Source organism: Ailuropoda melanoleuca, chromosome 5 (genome assembly GCF_002007445.2).
Source record: "Ailuropoda melanoleuca isolate Jingjing chromosome 5, ASM200744v2, whole genome shotgun sequence".
Classification (NCBI taxonomy): domain Eukaryota; kingdom Metazoa; phylum Chordata; class Mammalia; order Carnivora; family Ursidae; genus Ailuropoda; species Ailuropoda melanoleuca.
In genome coordinates, this window is record NC_048222.1 from 62,967,650 (window position 1) to 62,984,312 (window position 16,663).

At 59.5% G+C, this 16,663-nt stretch overlaps 1 protein-coding gene across 1 annotated transcript in view; it reads left to right on the top strand.

Annotated features, from left to right (window-relative positions):
* SPTBN5 (spectrin beta, non-erythrocytic 5) overlaps positions 1–16,663 on the top strand; it is a 45,305-nt gene that overhangs the window by 10,797 nt on the left and 17,845 nt on the right. The window contains 24 exon segments of the mRNA XM_034661713.1: positions 178–462; positions 1,149–1,301; positions 3,590–3,720; positions 3,949–4,188; positions 4,493–4,780; positions 5,794–6,034; positions 6,196–6,335; positions 6,522–6,621; positions 7,369–7,539; positions 8,066–8,221; positions 8,659–8,873; positions 9,267–9,444; positions 9,673–9,873; positions 10,102–10,218; positions 11,215–11,372; positions 11,774–11,909; positions 12,160–12,305; positions 13,048–13,162; positions 13,269–13,379; positions 13,594–13,773; positions 15,192–15,395; positions 15,580–15,729; positions 15,956–16,060; positions 16,457–16,624. Of these exon segments, the coding sequence (XP_034517604.1) occupies positions 178–462; positions 1,149–1,301; positions 3,590–3,720; positions 3,949–4,188; positions 4,493–4,780; positions 5,794–6,034; positions 6,196–6,335; positions 6,522–6,621; positions 7,369–7,539; positions 8,066–8,221; positions 8,659–8,873; positions 9,267–9,444; positions 9,673–9,873; positions 10,102–10,218; positions 11,215–11,372; positions 11,774–11,909; positions 12,160–12,305; positions 13,048–13,162; positions 13,269–13,379; positions 13,594–13,773; positions 15,192–15,395; positions 15,580–15,729; positions 15,956–16,060; positions 16,457–16,624 (4,089 nt within the window).

The following is a 16,663-nucleotide window of genomic DNA, read 5'->3' on the forward strand; positions in this document are numbered from 1 at the left end:
CCCCTCTCCCCCTCCCCCCCTCCATCCTGCCTCCTAACCAGCCCAGTGTCTGGAATCCTGTCTGCCCAGGCTTCTAGAGGTCATCTGGGTATAGTTTGGCTTTGCTCATTTCCCCGCCAGTTTCCAGGCATTTACCAGGTTCCTCCTAGAATGCCCCCTTCGCTTCTACCAGTCCAGGGACAACCGCTGGCCCCACCCAGCCAAGCCTCTGTGCTTAGGGGAGCCCCAGTGGACATGCTGCCCTCTGTCCTGTCAGCACAGGTGGTGTCTGCCCTGAGCTCTCCGAAGAAAGGCCTGAGGAACCTGGGGACCTGGAGTGAGGTCTCGGGCCACTCTGCCCCCCCGGGCACCCAGAAGATGGCCCTCTTGGCTGAGCCTGACCCTAACTTTGACCCTAACACCATACTCCAGACACAGGACTGCCTGAGCCAGGACTATGAGGGCCTGCAGGCCCTGGTAAAGGTAACACTCTTGTTCAAGAAGATGTTCGTGGAATACCTACTCTGTACTGGTCCCCGAGCTGTGAGCCCAGGGACAGAGCAGTTACTGGCGTGCACACTGGCCACAAGCAGCTTACGTCATGGCAGAGATGAGAAGTCAGTAGATGGCTGTGGGTGCGATGGGAGCCCAGGTCAGGCTGGGAGTCGGGGAGGGCATCTGTGAGGCAAGGACATTGAGGCTGAGACTGGAACAAAGAGGGGCTAACAGCAGGGAGAGCTGGGGGTGGGGGGCAGGGAAGATGGGGAGACCATGCGCTAGGCAGGACCTGTGCCAAGGCAGGAAGGAGGCCGTGGAGGAGTAAAGGCCAGAGGGCCTGGAGCCGGGAGGTGAAGCCGGGATGGGTGGGCGGCAGGAGGAGAGCCTGGAAGGGAGGTGGACCGGGCTAGGCAGAGCCAGGTCCTACAGAAGTATGGCCGTACCTAAGAGCCAAGGGCTAGATCAAAAGAGCACACTCTGCCAGGGCCTTGACCTGATGCTGAGCTCCTGTCCGCTCCCTCCCCTGGGCAGAGGGCGCTGGGCCAGTGGTGGGGCAGGGACCCTCTCTGGCCCTGGGCTCTGCTGCTGGGGGGGGGGGGTGATGAGACTGCTCTGAGGGCCCTTCGGGGAAGCTGACCGTCACCCCAACCTCTGGGCCGGCCTCTCCTCAGCACCGCAGGGCGCGGCTGGAGGAGGCAGTAGCCCTGTTTGGCTTCCGTGGTCTCTGTGGGGAGCTGCGGTCCTGGCTGGAGAACCAGACAGCACTGCTCCGAACACTGCAGCCCCAGGCCCACAACTTGGAGGTCGCACAGCTCACGTATGAGGTACCGCCCCCGTGGAGCCGAGGTGGGGGTCTCAGCTGCTCAGCCCTGCTGCCCTGCCTTATTCCTGCCCTTCTCCTTCCCTGCCCGCTCCTGCCTCTCTGTGACTTGCTCCTGTGCCCGACTTGTCCATGTTCACTCTAGTCCTGTCTGGGAAGGAGGAACGAGCGGTCTGGCCTTGAATTTTCTTTTTTTTTCTTTTTTTTTTTTTTTCCATTGAAGTATAATATATGCTGTGATGCCAGCTTCACGTATGCAACATAATGATAGGATATTTGTGTATATCCCAGCACAGTAAGTCTACTTAACATCGACATAGAGCGTATTATTAACATCATGACTCGATACGTGTGTGCATCTGATAATAAGTCTAGTTAACATCCGTCACCGCACGTAGTTAAGGAATTTTTTTCTTGGGGTAAGAACTTTTAAGATGTACTCTCACAGCACCTTTCAAATATCAACAGTGTGATTAACTGTAGCCCCCATGCTGTACATTCCATCCCCGTGGCCTATTTATTTTATAGCTAGAAGTTGGCACTTTTTGACCCCCGTTATCCATTTCACCCACCCCCAACGCCCCACCTCTGGCAGCTACCTGTCTGTCCTCTGTATCTTGTTTTGTGTTTTTAGATCCCCCATACAAGTAAGATCATACAGTGTTTATCTCCATCTTAACTTCATTTAGCAAAATGACCTCACGGTGCATCCACATTGTCCCAAATGGCAAGATTTCATTCCTTTTTATGGTATAAAAGAGATATTTAATTCTTTTGGGTGTGGTAGGTATATACACCACATTTTCTTTGTCCATCCCTCAGTGGACAGGCTGCTTCCGTAGCTTGGCTGTTGGAAATAATGCTGCTACAAACATGGGGGTGCACATGCCTTTTCAAGTTAGCGTTTTCATTGTCTTTGGATAAACACCCAGAAGTGGAATTGTTGGGCCGTATGGTAGTTCTATTTATCATTTTTTGAGGAAACTCCATATTGTTTTCCATAGTGGCTGCACCAGTTTACATTCCCACCAACAGTGCACAATGGTTTCCTTTTCTCCACATTCTCGCCAACGCTTCTTTCCAGTCTTTTTGAGAACAGCCATTCTAACAGGTGGGAGTTGCTCTCCGGACGTGGTTTTCACTTGTATCGGCCTGAAGATTAGTGACGTTGAGCGTATGCTTTCATGTGTCTGTTGGCCGTCTGTGTGTCTTCTTTGGAGAACTGTGCATTAGGGTCCTCTGAATAAGCCTATTCAGGCTTATTTTTCAGATTATTTGCCTTGTTGAGAATTTTGAATTTATTGTTGTTTATGGTGTAGGGTAGAGGTCCAGTTTCATATTTTGCAAGTGGCTGTCCAGTTTTCCCAGCACTACTGAAGAGACTATCCTTTCCCCATTGTATATCCTTGGCTCTTTTGTCACAAATTAATTGACTGTATGTGCATGGTTTATTTTTGGGCTCTCTATTCTGTTCCACTGATCTATATGTCTGTTTTTATGGCAAGACCACATTGTTTTGATTACTGTAAGTAATTACTACCGTTTATTACGGTAAACTATGTAGTTTGGAATCAGGGAGTGTGACGCCTCTGACTTTGTTCTTTCTCAAGATTGCTGTGGCTCTTCAGAGTCCTTTGTGTTTCCATACAAATTTTAGGATCGTTCTATTTCTGTGAAAAATGCTATTGGAATCCTGATAGGGATTATATTGAATTTGTAGGTTGCTTTGAGTAGTTTGGACATTTTAATAATAATTTTTCCAATCCATGAGCATGGTATATCTTTCCATTTATTCATGGTTTTTTTTCCAATTTCTTCCATCAGTGTCTTATAGTTTTCAGTGTGTAGGTCTTTCAACTCTTCCGTTAAATTTATTTTATTCTTTTTAATGCGATTGTAAGTGAGATTGGGTTTTTTTAAATTTCTCTTTCTGATAGTTTATTATTAGTGTACAGAAATGCAAAATATTCCTGTAGGTTGATTTTGTGTCCTGCAGCTTTGCTGAATTTATTTATTTGTTGTAATAATTTGCTGGAGGGTTCTTTATGGTTTCTGCATATAATACCCTGTCCTCTGCAAATAGTGACAGTTATACGTCTTTCTAATTTGGATACCTGGCTTTGAATTTTTAAAGCGCCCTCCCAACCCTTTAAGGACAGAGATCCCAGTCCTTCTAGAGGAATACAGCTCAAAACACCCATGCAGCAGAGCATGTCTGAGGTCATCTGGAGTCTTGAGGGCAGTGTGGGAAGAAAAGAAGCCCCCTCAAGGCCTGGGTCTTCCTTTCCCCAGAACTTCCTCACTGCCCTGGCTGTGGGAAGGGGCCTCTGGGCTGAGGTCAGCAGCAATGCAGAGCAGCTGAAGCAGAGATATCCTGAAAATACCCCCAAAATCCAGCAACAGCAGGAGGAACTGAGCCGGAGGTAAGAACGAGGGGGAGCAGGACGGGCTAGATTTGGTTCCCCGGCCTGCATGCCTGCTCACCTCCCTCCCAAGAAGCCAGGAAGAGACACCGGGCATGTCAGAGGCAGGGAGGAGAGAATGGGGGGGTGGCCAAGCCTGGTAGCTGCTATTGTGGGAGCCCCTAGCCAAGGTCCCAGGATGGAGGGTGGTGTCCCCGTGATGTAGACATCCCTGCTCCCTCTGCTCAGGTGGGGGCGGCTGGAAGCCCTGAAGAAAGCGAAGGAAACACAGCTGACACACACCACGGACATGTGCAGTCTCCTGCACGAGTGTGGATCCACACGGGTCCAACTGCAAGACCTGCTACTCCAGCTGGAAACCCTAGAGCTAGGGCAGTCCGAGGACAGCCACCGCGCCCTGCAGCTGGCCCAGCGGAAGATGCTAACACTGGAGAGGAGCGTCAGCTGCCTGCAAAGCACAGCCAGAAAGTACAGCCTGGGTTTGGCACGGTGACGGGCCAGGGAGGCAGGGGAGGACTGAGCAGGGTTGTGCAGTGAGGAATGGGACAGGAAGCGGAGGGTGGGCAGGGTGTGCTGTCTGAAGCTCAGGGGCCTGGGTGGCCCAGGGGCCTGAGGAAGTGCTCACGGGGAAAGGGCGAGCCACACAGGCTTGCTGCCCCTAGGCAAGGGGGAGATGGGAGTGCGCAGTCACCGCCACTTGGCCTGGGGGATCCAAGCCTGGACCCCAGGCCCAGGGCAGGGCACTGACTGGGTGGTGGACCCCATCTCCCAGAGCTGAGCAGTCAGACCCCACAGAGAGCCGGTCCCTGCAAGAGCAGGTGGAGACGCTGCAGGGGCTGCTGGAGCAGGGACGGCAGCGTGTGGCCCGACAGGCCGGGGCACGGGCCGAAGCTCGGGCCCAGCAGAGCCTCCTGAGGGAGAGCCGGCAGCTGCTGCGGTGGGCGGAAGGCATCTGGGCTCAGCTGCGCGGCGGGGAGAAGGTGGTGGATGTGGCCTCAGCCCGGCGGCTGCTGATGGAGCACACAGACCTGCTGGAGGAGATCCAGCTGCGGCAGGAGAGGTCAGGATGGGGGGCGGACAGGGCGGGCTTCAGGCTGGCTAAGGCCTGTGGGGACAGGCCACCAGAAAGGGAGAGGCAGGAAGCAGGGCGTCACCCAGGGTAGTAGCCCAGGCTAGCATCCAGCAGGTGCTTGGGGCAGGTCTGAAGGAGGGTGATGTAACCAAGAACTGGTCAGTCATCTGCATACTTCGGGGAGGGGCGGGGATGCAGGACAGAATCTGAGCTTCCTGGAAGGTTCTGTCAAGTGCAGACTTGGCCATACCCCACCCCAGTGAGCCTCAGGAATTGCTTTTAGTCAGGGCAGCCTAGTCTCCCAAGCCATTCCGGGTAATGCAGACCCCACAGGCTCCTGGACTCAGATAGCTCAGGACCTCCCATGGGACTAAAGTATGGCTAGGCCGCCTCCTCAGGATGGCTAGACCACTCATCCTGCAGGGACGACAGCACAGGTCGGTCAGGCAGGCAGGGTCACCAGGCACAGTCCACAGGCTGTGCCTGCAAGGGGAGGTAGCCAAGTGGGCACTCAGTCCATCTCATCCTCTGCTTCTAGACTCTACTAATGGTTCAGGGCTGCCTCACCTCAGAAGCAGAGCCTTTTTCTAATCCACACAAAGGTGTCCCCATCCCCAGTCTGTGTGCTCGTGTACTCAACTGAGTGAGAGAGCCGCCCTTTCTAATGCTATGGGCATACAGTGGCATGGATGTGGTTTGAGGGAATCTTCTACTTGGACATCGGCCAGTAGGACAGTGCCCTGGAGCAGGGGTGTGACATGGCAGCGAGTATGGCCACTATGGAGACCTAAGCAGTGTGCTGGGCCCGCCATTCTGCGCGTCACTAGCGAGCCAGGGTGCTGCTGTTCTGTGGGACGAGGGCACCGTTGCGGCCGACCAGCCTCAGGCCCCCGGCCAGTTCGCCCTCTCTCAGCGCTCCAAAATGAATGACCAAGGGAGAGGAGAGGAAGGGGGTGGGAGGAGCAGACGGGGTTTGACCTTCTGCCTGTCATCCTGGCCAGGCTGCAGCAGCTGGAGGCTCAGGGCCAGCCCGTTTCTGCCTTGGACTCCGCAGACTCCCGCGAGCTGGCCTGTGCTCTGAGGCTCCTGAGCCAGCAAGGCCAGGGCCTGCAGGCCGCCTGGGAGCAGAGACGGCAGCGGCTGCAGGAGGGGCTGGAGCTGTGGAGATTTGGCAGAGATGTGGATGGTTTCGCTGCCACCTGTGCCAGCCATGAGGCCTTCCTGTGGCTGGACAAGCTTGGGGTAGGGAGCCAGGGATACCAGGCTGCAGGGCTGCTTCCGCATCACTAGGGGGAGCTTTGAAGCCCGGGGGTGGCGGGGCTGGTGGCCCTGGGGGCCGGAAGCGGGCAAGATGGCGCTGACCCCATAGTCCCAAGCATGACCCCCAGTCTCTGCACCCTCAGGAGGATGGAGGGGAGGCCCAGAGCCTGCTGCAGTGGCACCAGGAGTTTGAGCGGCAACTGGGCATCCTTGGTCATCGAGCAGAGGCTCTACGGGCACGCGGCGAGATGCTGGCCCTGAGCCAGCACCCGGCTGCGCACAAGTGAGCCAGGGCTGGCGCGGGCAGCACCTGCCACCCTTTCTTCCTCAGCCTGCACGGCCTGCTGCCTGGAGGCTGGGAGAGGGTGTGGGGAGTGGGGCAGCAGCGGAGCACACCCTGGGCTGTGACGGGCCTTGGGCAGAGTGGAGCACCCCCCTCGAGCGTTCCCCCCACTGCCCCGGCCTCCAGGGTCCGAGAGCAGCTGCAGAGCGTCCAGGTCCAATGGACGAGGGTCCAGGAGAGGAGCGAGCAGAGGAGGCAGCAGCTGCTGGCTTCCCTCCAGCTGCAGGTGAGGAGGCCACCCAGGGGCATGAGGCCTCCCCAGGAGGAGGGCCTCGGAGTCACTGCAGCATAACACTCGTGCACGATGCAGAGCCCTTCCCAGCTGGCAAAGCACTGTCCCACATGTTCTGTCACTGACCCTCATGGCCCCTCCCGTGGGACACGTATTGTGGCTCTGATGTTTCCAAATGAGAACAGGCTGGGGCCATAATGTTCGGATGCAGAACTGAAGCCAAAGTCCTGATAAACCCCCTTGCCCTCCCTCGTCTGGACACTCCCCTTGCCCATCGTTTCTGGCCACAGCCTAGGCTCATGCATGGGCCATGGGCACGTGCTGCCGACCTTGGCTCTGTCACATACTTGTTCAGCCCCCACAGGGCCTCTGAGCTGGGCCAGTCCACAGGCCTCCTGTAGCATATCCTATTAGGAGAGAAATGGAGAGAATGTGATCCGAGGTGGGCTGAATAGTGGACACTGACCATGTCCTCCTGTTCTCTGGGCACAGGACGCCGTGGAGCCCAGGCAGTCCCTCCCCGGGCCTCCTCCTACTGTGAGGGGAAACCTTTCCCTCCTCATCTCTGCTTCATGTCCCTACTTGCGAGCAGTAACCCAGGCCCCACCTTGCACACTATGATTGGCTCTGGGTCCTGCTCTTTCCCAAGGGGATCCATGAGACCCCTCTCTCTAGAGGTCCGTGCATCAGCCCCCCCCCCACCCCAGTCATGAGACCCCTTCTCTCCTGGTTCTTGGGCAGAAATGGAAGCAGGATGTGGCGGAGCTGGTGCTGTGGATAGAGGAGAAGGGGCTGAGGGCAGCGGATGAGCCGTCCTGGGAGCCCGGCAACATCCTGCAGCAGCTCAGGCGGCTCCAAGCAGCAGAGCGCGAGCTGCTGGCCGCCTGTGGGCACGTGGAGGGCCTGCAGCAGGTGGGGGCCCCAGACAGAGGGGGCGGGGCCTGTTCCTCTTCAAATCCCCAGCCCAGATGGATGGCCTGTTTTCATGGACCAAATCAGCCAAGAAAGACTCCTTCTCAGTTACCTCGGACTTAGCATCCCCCAGATTCCTCCTCCACTCAGCTGGGTACCCCCTGTCTTGGTTCTTGGTGCCTAGGCCAGCCCAGAAAGTTCGATCCAATCGTCTCTTCCTCCCACCCCCTCCCACCCTCAGTTCTCAGGGCAGCTCCAGTGCCTGCCACCTCCACCTGAACAAAGCCTTCCCTACCGGAGTCTGAGGTGGGCTCACCCTGTTCGGCTCAGGGCAGCAGCTGAGAGCCCGCCCACCTCTGCCCGCAGATTTGGGGCTACAGGAAATGCTTGAGCACTTGCAGCCTGGAGAAGGCAGCCTGTATTCAACTACCTACCCCCCACCTCTGCCACCGGAGTCTAGCCTGCTGTGGCCCCTCATGGTACCAGCAACTCAGCAAAATTCCCTCAGTCTTCGTGTCCACTCCAGGTGGGGAGACAGCTGTTGAGCGACAGGCCCCATGCCCGGGAAGGTGTGCAGGCCAGCCTCCAGGGCCTGAGTGGCAAGTGGGAAGGGTTGAAGCACAAGCTGGCCGAGCACGGGGAGCGGCTCCAGCGGGCCAGGCAGCTTCTGGAGCTGCTGCAGGTCAGCCGGAGAGAGGGACAGGGCACGGGAGGGAGCTGGAGGCTGTGCCAGGCTGGGTAGGGAACAGGGGAGGGGACGGATGGCCGGGGAGGGGAGGAATCTGACATATTCTCCCAGCTCTGGAGTGGCCCTGGGAAGTCCTGCAGTCTTCAGAGGCCTCTAGCTTATGGCAAGTGGAGCCTGGCTTTGCCAATTTCTAATTGTCTCCTGTGTGCCCGGGGTGTAGTCAGCACAACTGGAATCCCTGTGGAGGAAGAAGCATGAAGGGATGGGAGTGTTCATGAGGCTCGGGGTGGGGGGGGTGGACGACGGTGGGGTCAGCAGTTCCCAGTAAGTCCTCGGAGAATCTGGTAAGCTGCAGGCAGTGTGGTCTCGGAGTCCAAGAACTTGCGAGTCTGTACTACAGAGCCTGATGCAGAGCCCGGCACTCTCCCCAGGATGCCAAAGAGAAGATGGAGCAGCTGGAGGGGGCCCTGCGGAGCGCAGAAACAGGGCAGGACCTGGGCTCGAGCCGGAGGCTCCAGAGACAGCACAGCCAGCTGGAAAGCAAGAGCCAGGCGCTGGCCAGCAAGATGGCTGCCCTCGTCTCCCAGGCCCACCGGGGGCTCACTTCCCAGACCGTCATGGAGGAGACCCAAAAGTACCTCCAGAGGTACCCACTGGTTTGTTCCATCTTCACCCCACTCTGTGCCACCCCCACCCTGTGAACAGGAGGATGGTTTCACCCAGTGAGCCCGGCGGTGGCATCTACAGAACCCGAGGTGGTCCGAATTTCCTTCCCTTAGGAGGAGGGTCACTCCCGGGGCAGGGAGGCCAGAGACCCCAACTCTAGGCATGCTCAGCACCCCACAGTCTGAAGTCAAGCAGGTTATCTGAGCGAAGGCTTGCGCCCTGGGCCCTCTCCAGCTGCTGCCCCCTCATCAGATGAGGCTTTCCCCCACCCTCTGCTTCGCTCCTCGTGGGTCCCGGACGGGGCTGTGGAAAGCCCTGAGGGCCTTGTCCCCACCTCTTCCCACCGTCCACCATCTCTTCTGCCTCCCCCCAGGTTCGAGTCCCTGCAGGGACATGTGGCCGCCTGGCGCCTGCAGCTGCAGGCCTCGGTTGAGATGTGCCACTTCGACCAGCTGAGCAACGTGGAGCTCACTTGGGTGGCTGAGCACATGCCTGGGGCCGGCTCCTCCAGATGCTTGAATGGTGCCCAGAGCCTGCAGCGCAAGCATGAGGTAGCGGCCCCCTTTTCCCCCCAGGATCCCAGACCTCCCATTCCTAGACCTTAGAAGCCTCTCTCACTAATCAGGGTGTCCCAATTTCTAAGTCTCTACCCCCAGTTACTCCCTGCCCAGGAGTTCTGCCCCAGTGGGGCCTGGAGCCGCATCCACGGCTCTGTTCCTGGCCCCACTGTGACCAAGGGACTCCTGGAGGTAGCGGCCCCTCCTCCTGTTCTGTGGCAGGAGCTCTGGGCGGAAGTGAAAGCCCACCAGGGACAGGTGCAGCGGGTGCTGGGTTCCGGACAGAGCCTTGCAGCCTCGGGGCACCCCCAAGCCCCGCGCGTCCTGGAGCAGTGCCAGAAGCTGGAGGGCCGCTGGGCAGAGCTGGAGCGGGCGTGCGAGGCGCAGGCCCAGTGCCTGCAGCAGGCTGTGGCTCTCCAGCAGGTAGGACGCAGACAGCACGTGGGACGGCTCTGTGAGTGAGGTCTGCAGGAGCCGGGCCTCTCAGAAGGCCGGTGGCTTGTGAGAACCCTGGCCCAGGAGCCGGCTAGTCCCCGGTAGGCGCAGAAGCCTCTCTGCGTGGGCTGCTGGAGAGCCTGGCATGGTGTCCCCGAGGCGTGGTGGAGGGTCCCATCTGACGACTTCGAGGTGAGGTGCCCTCGTTCCTGGCAGTGTTTTCTGGCCGCGTCAGAGCTGGAGGACTGGGTGAAGGAGAAGCAACCACTGGTGGGCAGTCAGGACTGCGGGGCAGACGAGGCGGCCACCGTCAGGCTCATGGAAAAGCACCAGGTACCCTATCGCGGGCAGCCTCCACACAGTCTGCGCTGGGCTGTCCCACAGAGGGCGCATCCTCCCTCCCAGAGGCACAGTGCCCTGCTCTCTCTTCCTGAAGACAGGGCCAGCTCCTTTCCTGCCAGCCCCCCAAATCTGGCAAGGCCCCCTGCCCATCCCCAGTGCTCCCCTTCTTCAGAGACAGCCCTTTGAAGAACTCCTGCCCCCTTCTTTAGCCTCCTGACCGGTTTACACCCCTGCGGCCTGAGGATTTCTCTGCCTTCTTCCTCTCTTGCCTCAGCACTTTCTCCCCTCTTGGGGTCACCTCCCCACGTCTTCCGCAGGATTCTTCCTGCCACACTTTGAATGTCACCCTTTGAGTTAACCAAATGCCCTCCTGAAACCTACCTCCCCCGCAAGCATCCCCTGGTTAAAGGGAGGGAGGCCTGGAGCACCCTCCGCCTTTCTGGAACCGGATTCTCAGGACCCCACAGCCCTGGACCCCACAGCAGCCCTGGTTCCAGCTGGCACCGAAGCGTCCTCTTGTCTGGACGTGGGTTTCTAGACGGCCCTCGTGGTCGGTATTTCTGCGTCCTGTGACTGAGGCCTCGTGGCCATTCCTACAGGGCGAGCCTGGCACTTTGGTGTCCCAGACATGCCGGGCAGCTCGCAGAACCCTGGCCGTCTCTGTCTACTGTGTCGTTGGGATGTAGTGCAGTGCCTTCCGTGCCCTCCTTCCCCGGGCCCCAGTCACCCAGCACTTGCTAAATAGTGAACCCTCTGAGGGCACCCCTACGTCTCACTTGTATGGAACAGTAGAACTCCATCCGTTTTGGGTAGATGGATGATGGACAGACACATGGCTGGACAGATGGGTTGGGGGTGAATGGATGGGTGTGTAGATGGGTAGATGGTTGGGTCTGGGGATCCGCGGCTGAATGGATGGGGGCAGGTGGGCGTATAGATGAAGGAGCCACCCAGTCAGTGCCTGGCATGGTCCGTGTGTACTGGCAGGCCTTGCAGCAGGAGCTGGCTCTCAGTTGGAGCTCCATGGAGAAGCTTGACCAGAGGGCCCAAATGCTCGCTGGTGCTGGGGCCCCTGAGCAGTTGGGCGCAGTACTGGAGAGGCTCCGGGAACAGCTGCGGGTGCTGCAGGAGCAGGCAGCCACACGGTAAGGGGCCCTGCACCCACTCTGGGTACAGGGGGCCTAGCCACGGTTGACTGTTCCCACACTGAGACCCTGAGTGGGAGGGAAACCGTGGCCCCAGGCCCACGGAGATGTGTCAGAGGAGTCCTTGCTGGCTATTACTCCCCTCCTTCCATCAAGCCCGCAATGAGGCCCGCTGGGCAGGAGCTCAGCCCCCAGCTCCCAGCTCTCAGTTCTCGTGTCTTCCCTGCATAGGTACCCACTGTCCTGCCCTGTCCTGCTTGGCTTTACTTCTCCCCAAATCCAGAGCCACAGGCTTCCACAGAGACCATGAATAAGCTCCTTTGGGTTCCCCCCCCTCCGCTGGGCCAGCTGTCCCGGGGAGTGGGCAGCTAACCTGTGGGAACCACGGGCTGTCCCCACAGGGGCCGGGAGCTGGAGGGGACCCTGAAGCTGCACGAGTTCCTGGGAGAGGCTGAGGCGCTGCAGAGCTGGCTGGCAACCCAGAAGCAGGCAGCCCGGCCAGCGGAGGACCTCGGAGAAGACCACGCGCACGTCCTGGTGAGAAGAGGGCAGGGGCTGGGAGGACACCCTCAGGTGGAAGGGGGGGGCAACGGGCCGGCCTGCAGGGCTGCGGAGAAGGGGGCCGTGGGGGTCGTGAGCGCTGGCCGAGGACAGTCCTTCTGAGGAGGTATGTAGGCACGTTGGCTGTCCCGCCCCTCATTGCCCAGTCAGGAGGCACCTGCTTCCCAGGCTGCTTGCTGCCTTGCCAGCGGGGGGCCACTCTCACCCACTCCCCTCTTCTTCTCAGCACCTCCTCACTGAGTTTGCAAGGTTCCAGCGCCAAGTGGAGCTGGGCGGCCGGCGGGTGGCAGGCTGCCAGCAGCTGGTAGAGAGCCTGCGGGAGCTCGGGCACAGCGCCGCCCCCGATGCCCGGCGGAAGCAGCAGGACCTGCAGTGAGTGCCCAGTGGGCTAGGCCAGGGGTGCAGGTTTGAGGGAGTGAGCTGCGCAGGCAGCTGCTGGAGGATGCTCTGAGGACCACACTGGCTCTGCCTGCCCACGAGGGATCTGGAGAGAGTGCTGGTCCCAGGGAGGCTGAGGCAGCCGCTGGTGACCATGGCCTGTGAAGGGAGGCAAGGCTGGGTGTGCAGGCCAGGGAGTCCTGCCTGGACCCCCAGAGACACTTTTCCAAACCCCTGGCTCCCGGAACTTGGGGAAGGAGCTCTGCAAAGACTGCCTAGCCGCCACCTGGCTGGCGTGGGTCCCCCCGCCCCAACCCCAGCCCGTGGTTTCTGAGGCCAGGCCTGACTTGTTCATGACCCCTGGCGTGGAGCCTGGCCTGGTGGAAGGCTTAGTAGCTCAGTGAGAGTTGGCTGAGTACGTGAGGAATGGAGAGAAGATGAGGCTTTTGCCCTTGAACATTTATAATCTGGTTGGCGTTCGAGACTGGAATATACAAGATGCAGGAAGTGCCACAAAGCATAGAAACCAAGGGCTGAGCATGATAGCGGCGAAGGACTGATTCTGTGGCGAAGCTAGAAAGGCTCCAGGCAGACCCCGAGGCAGGAAAGGGGGTTCAGAAGGGGAGCTTTGGGCCAGTCCTGGATGCAGCCTGGAGAGGAAGAGGGCTGACAGGACTAGCGAAGGGCGGAATGAGATGCTGGGCCAAGGGCTCACCTTCCACGTGCCTGGGGACAGGACTGCCTGGTCAGAGCTGTGGGAGCTGACCCAGGCCCAAGGCCACCTGCTCCAAGATGCCGAGGTCACCCTCAGAGTGCACAGAGATCTGTTGGAAGCCCTAGCACAGGTCCAGGTACGAGCCGGAGGGGAGGAGGCGGATTCTTTCTAGAAGTGGATCTGCCCCAGGCTCGGTGCCCCACCCTCTATTCCTGACAGCCTTGGCCATCTCCTCTCCTCAGGAGAAAGCCACAAGCCTCCCCAGTGAGGTGGCCCCAGACCTGCGTGGGCTGGAGGCCCAGCTGAGGAGACACGAGGAGCTGGAGCATGAGCTCGTGGGCACTGGGCGGCAGGTGAGCCAGTCCGCTGCGTCTCCCACTCGGGCCCCTGCCGGTGCCCTCAGACCTGTCCTGTCGTCCTCTGGGTTTCCCACACTCCCGCAGGGCTTCCACCTGGGCCTACCGTGCCTGGCAGGGCATGGCTTGAGGAGGGTCCTGTGGGATGGGCAGGCCCTTCAGTCTCTAGGAGGACGTGACCCTTCCCTCCCTATCCTCTACCCTGCCCCAGCTGCAGGAGCTGCTAGAGGCTGCAAACACAGCACAGAAGCTGGGGCCGGGCCCCCAGGCCCATGCCATGCGGCGGAGGCAGCAGGCTCTGGTGCGGGCCTGGGAGGCCCTGAAGCTACGCGCAGAGCGGCGCAGGACCCAGCTGGAGCGGGCATGCCTCCTGGCCCGTTTCCACAGAGCGGTGAGGGCTCTTTCCTCTTGGGTGCAGCGTGCGTGCGTGTGTTACCATGCGTGCGGATGGACTAATGAGGCCCTCCAGCTCTGGAGGGAAACCCGGCGTGGACATGAGCTAGAAAGAACGTGGGTACGTCTGAATGTCTGACCAGTCAGAGCACTGAGCACGTGGGACACAGCAGTGACTCCTGCAGTTTGGGTCGACACCGGCCCAGGTGAGTAACAGAGCAGTCAGGAGACAGGGGTCCCAGCAGGGCCTGGGGAAGAAAAGCAGCCCCTAAGAGGAGATTCAAATGTTCTGGACGGTGACCTCGGAATCAGCTAGCAACTGCCGAACATCTGTGTCTCGCCGTCTGCTGGGAGGCACGGGTGGAGAGAGAAGGGCGATGGAGAAGCCGTGTAACGTGGACTTGCTGCCCTCACAGAGTCTGTCTAGCCGGGGGGATAAGCCTCACACTCCAGAAGTCAGATTGGGACAGGGGGCCCAGGCCACAGGCTGTCCCAGGAGCCCCCAGATTTCAGTGCCTGGGAAGCCAGGAGGCCCGAACTGTGACGCTGCAAAAAGGCTTGAGTTGCGGGATCCACCCATGCTATTTTCTTTTTCTTTTTTTTTTTTTTTTTAAGATTTTATTTATTATTTGACAGAGATAGAGACAGCCAGCGAGAGAGGGAACACAAGCAGGGGGAGTGGGAGAGGAAGAAGCAGGCTCATAGCGCAGGAGCCTGATGTGGGGCTCGATCCCATAACGCCGGGATCACGCCCTGAGCCGAAGGCAGACGCTCAACCGCCGTGCCACCCAGGAGCCCCAACCCCATGCTATTTTCTAGCAGCGCGAGCCGAGGCGCGGAGCCTCGTGCTGGCCCTCTGTTTGGGGGGACCTCCTTCATGCACACTGTGCCTCTGACCCTTCCCCACCTCTGCAATGAGGTGTATGGACAAGGATCCCAGGCCCCCCAGCTTTCACATGGTGTTTGTACACAAATCAGTGGAAGACGGTTTTAAGTATTAAAGTAGAAATCCCGAGAACAAGGTGAGCAGTGAGGTGTCCTGGTGTCAGGGATGCCTTCGTGAGGCAAACACGGTCTTGGCCCTTGAAGAGCAGGTGAGCTGGGAAGAGATGGAAGAGAGAAGAAGGAGCTTCTAAGCAGGAGGGGCACCAAAGCAAAGGGGGAGGAGTCTCGGTGAGGGTGACGAGGAGGCCAGCAAATGTGGACATTTCTTGGACCCGGAAGGATCAGGTTGGATGACAGCAGAGGAAGCTGGAGACAAAAGGCCCCTTGAGCCTCAGCGGAGGCTCCAGCCTGGGACAGTTACTCCGATGTGCGAGTGGATGTGGGCGGGCTGTGGTTGGGCCTCGGAACCCGCTTCTCTGCCGCCCAGCCAGCCCTCACCCCACTGTCTCCCTCTGTCTCCTGGGGACCCAGGTGCAGGACTACACCTCCTGGGCGGCCGCCGTGTGGCAGGAGCTGCAGGGAGAGGAGAGCTCCGAGGAGCCCAGCGGCGGCCTTCTGACGCTCAGCGCCCACCGGCAGCTTCGGGCAGAGCTGGAGGCCCGGGAGGAGCTGCACCAGAGGGCCTCCCAGCTGGGCCAGCAGGCACTTCTGGCTGTAGGGACACCCATCAAGGAGGTGGGCCCCTTTTTCTGCAGGTGTCTGCCCGCCCAGCCTGCCCTGACCTCGTCTGATTCCAATCACCTCACACCCGGCCCCACTGTGCCACGCTGGCCTCTCGTCAGGGGCTTTCCTCAGGATTGGCTTCCATCTTGTCCGTGCGGCTCCCCCCAGCACAGGCTCCCCACATGCCCGTCCCCAGGTCCAGGAAGGGCTGCGAGCCCTGCAGGATGAGCGGGAGCAGGTGTTCCAGGCCTGGGAGCGGAAGGAAGAGAAGCTGCAGGCCAGGCACCGGGAGCAGCTTTTCTTCAGAAAGTGTGGCCACCTGGACCAGATCCTCACAGCCCAGGAGGCAGGTGCCCCTCACCCCACAGCACACATCCCCGTGCTCCCTCTTCTCCCTTTCTCCTCTCCCCCCTACTTGCTTCCTTGCTTCCTGGGACTCCGGCATTTTCCCCGATGGGAGGCCCAGAGGCTGGGCTCTGCCTCAGCACAAGTGGCTGCAAATAGGGGTGGGGAGGCCCAACGGTCTGGACAGTCCCTGATGGCCTCTTTGACTTCTCCATGGGCTGATCCAGGTCTCCCTGAAAACTGGTGCCCTGGGGAGCTCAGTGGAAGAGGTAGAGCAGTTGATCCGCAAACACAAGACTTTCCAGAAAGTTCTGACTGCCCAAAATGAGAAGGTAAGAGGCTTAAAGCTGGGCATGGTCAGAAAGGGAAGAGAGCAGAGTCTAGGAACTTTGGAGAGCTCTGAAGGGGGGCATGGAGTGCTCGGTGTGTGCCCACAGGCAATGCTGAAGTACGGGGACAGCCTGTGGGCACAGGGGTGCCTGGTTGGGGCTGACTGAGCAGAGTTGAATGTATGACTCAAGAAGAGGGCCACACTGGGGATACCAGAGCCACTTGGCTCCACATGACATGGTCACGGGGGAGCTGTGGGTTTGGTTCTGGCTTGCTGGGAGGACCAGCCAGCCCTGGGCCATGCCAGGCTGAGGGAAGGGCTTCCCTGTGGGCCAGCCCCTGCTCCAGCCTCCCAGCGTGAGAGATCAGTAGACTGTGCCCCCCACCCTCCCCCCCAGGAGGCAGCTCTCTGTGAGCAGGCGAAGACGCTTGGGGGCCCCCAGGTGCAGGACCGGCTCCGCATGGTGCTAGAGCAACGGGCTCGAGTGAGGGACCTGGCAGAGAGCCGGGGACAAGCCTTGCACACCTGTCTGCTGATGACTGGCTTCACCAGGGCCGTGACCCAGGTCAGAGAGCCACCCCCCAACCTGTGCCTTCCACTTGGG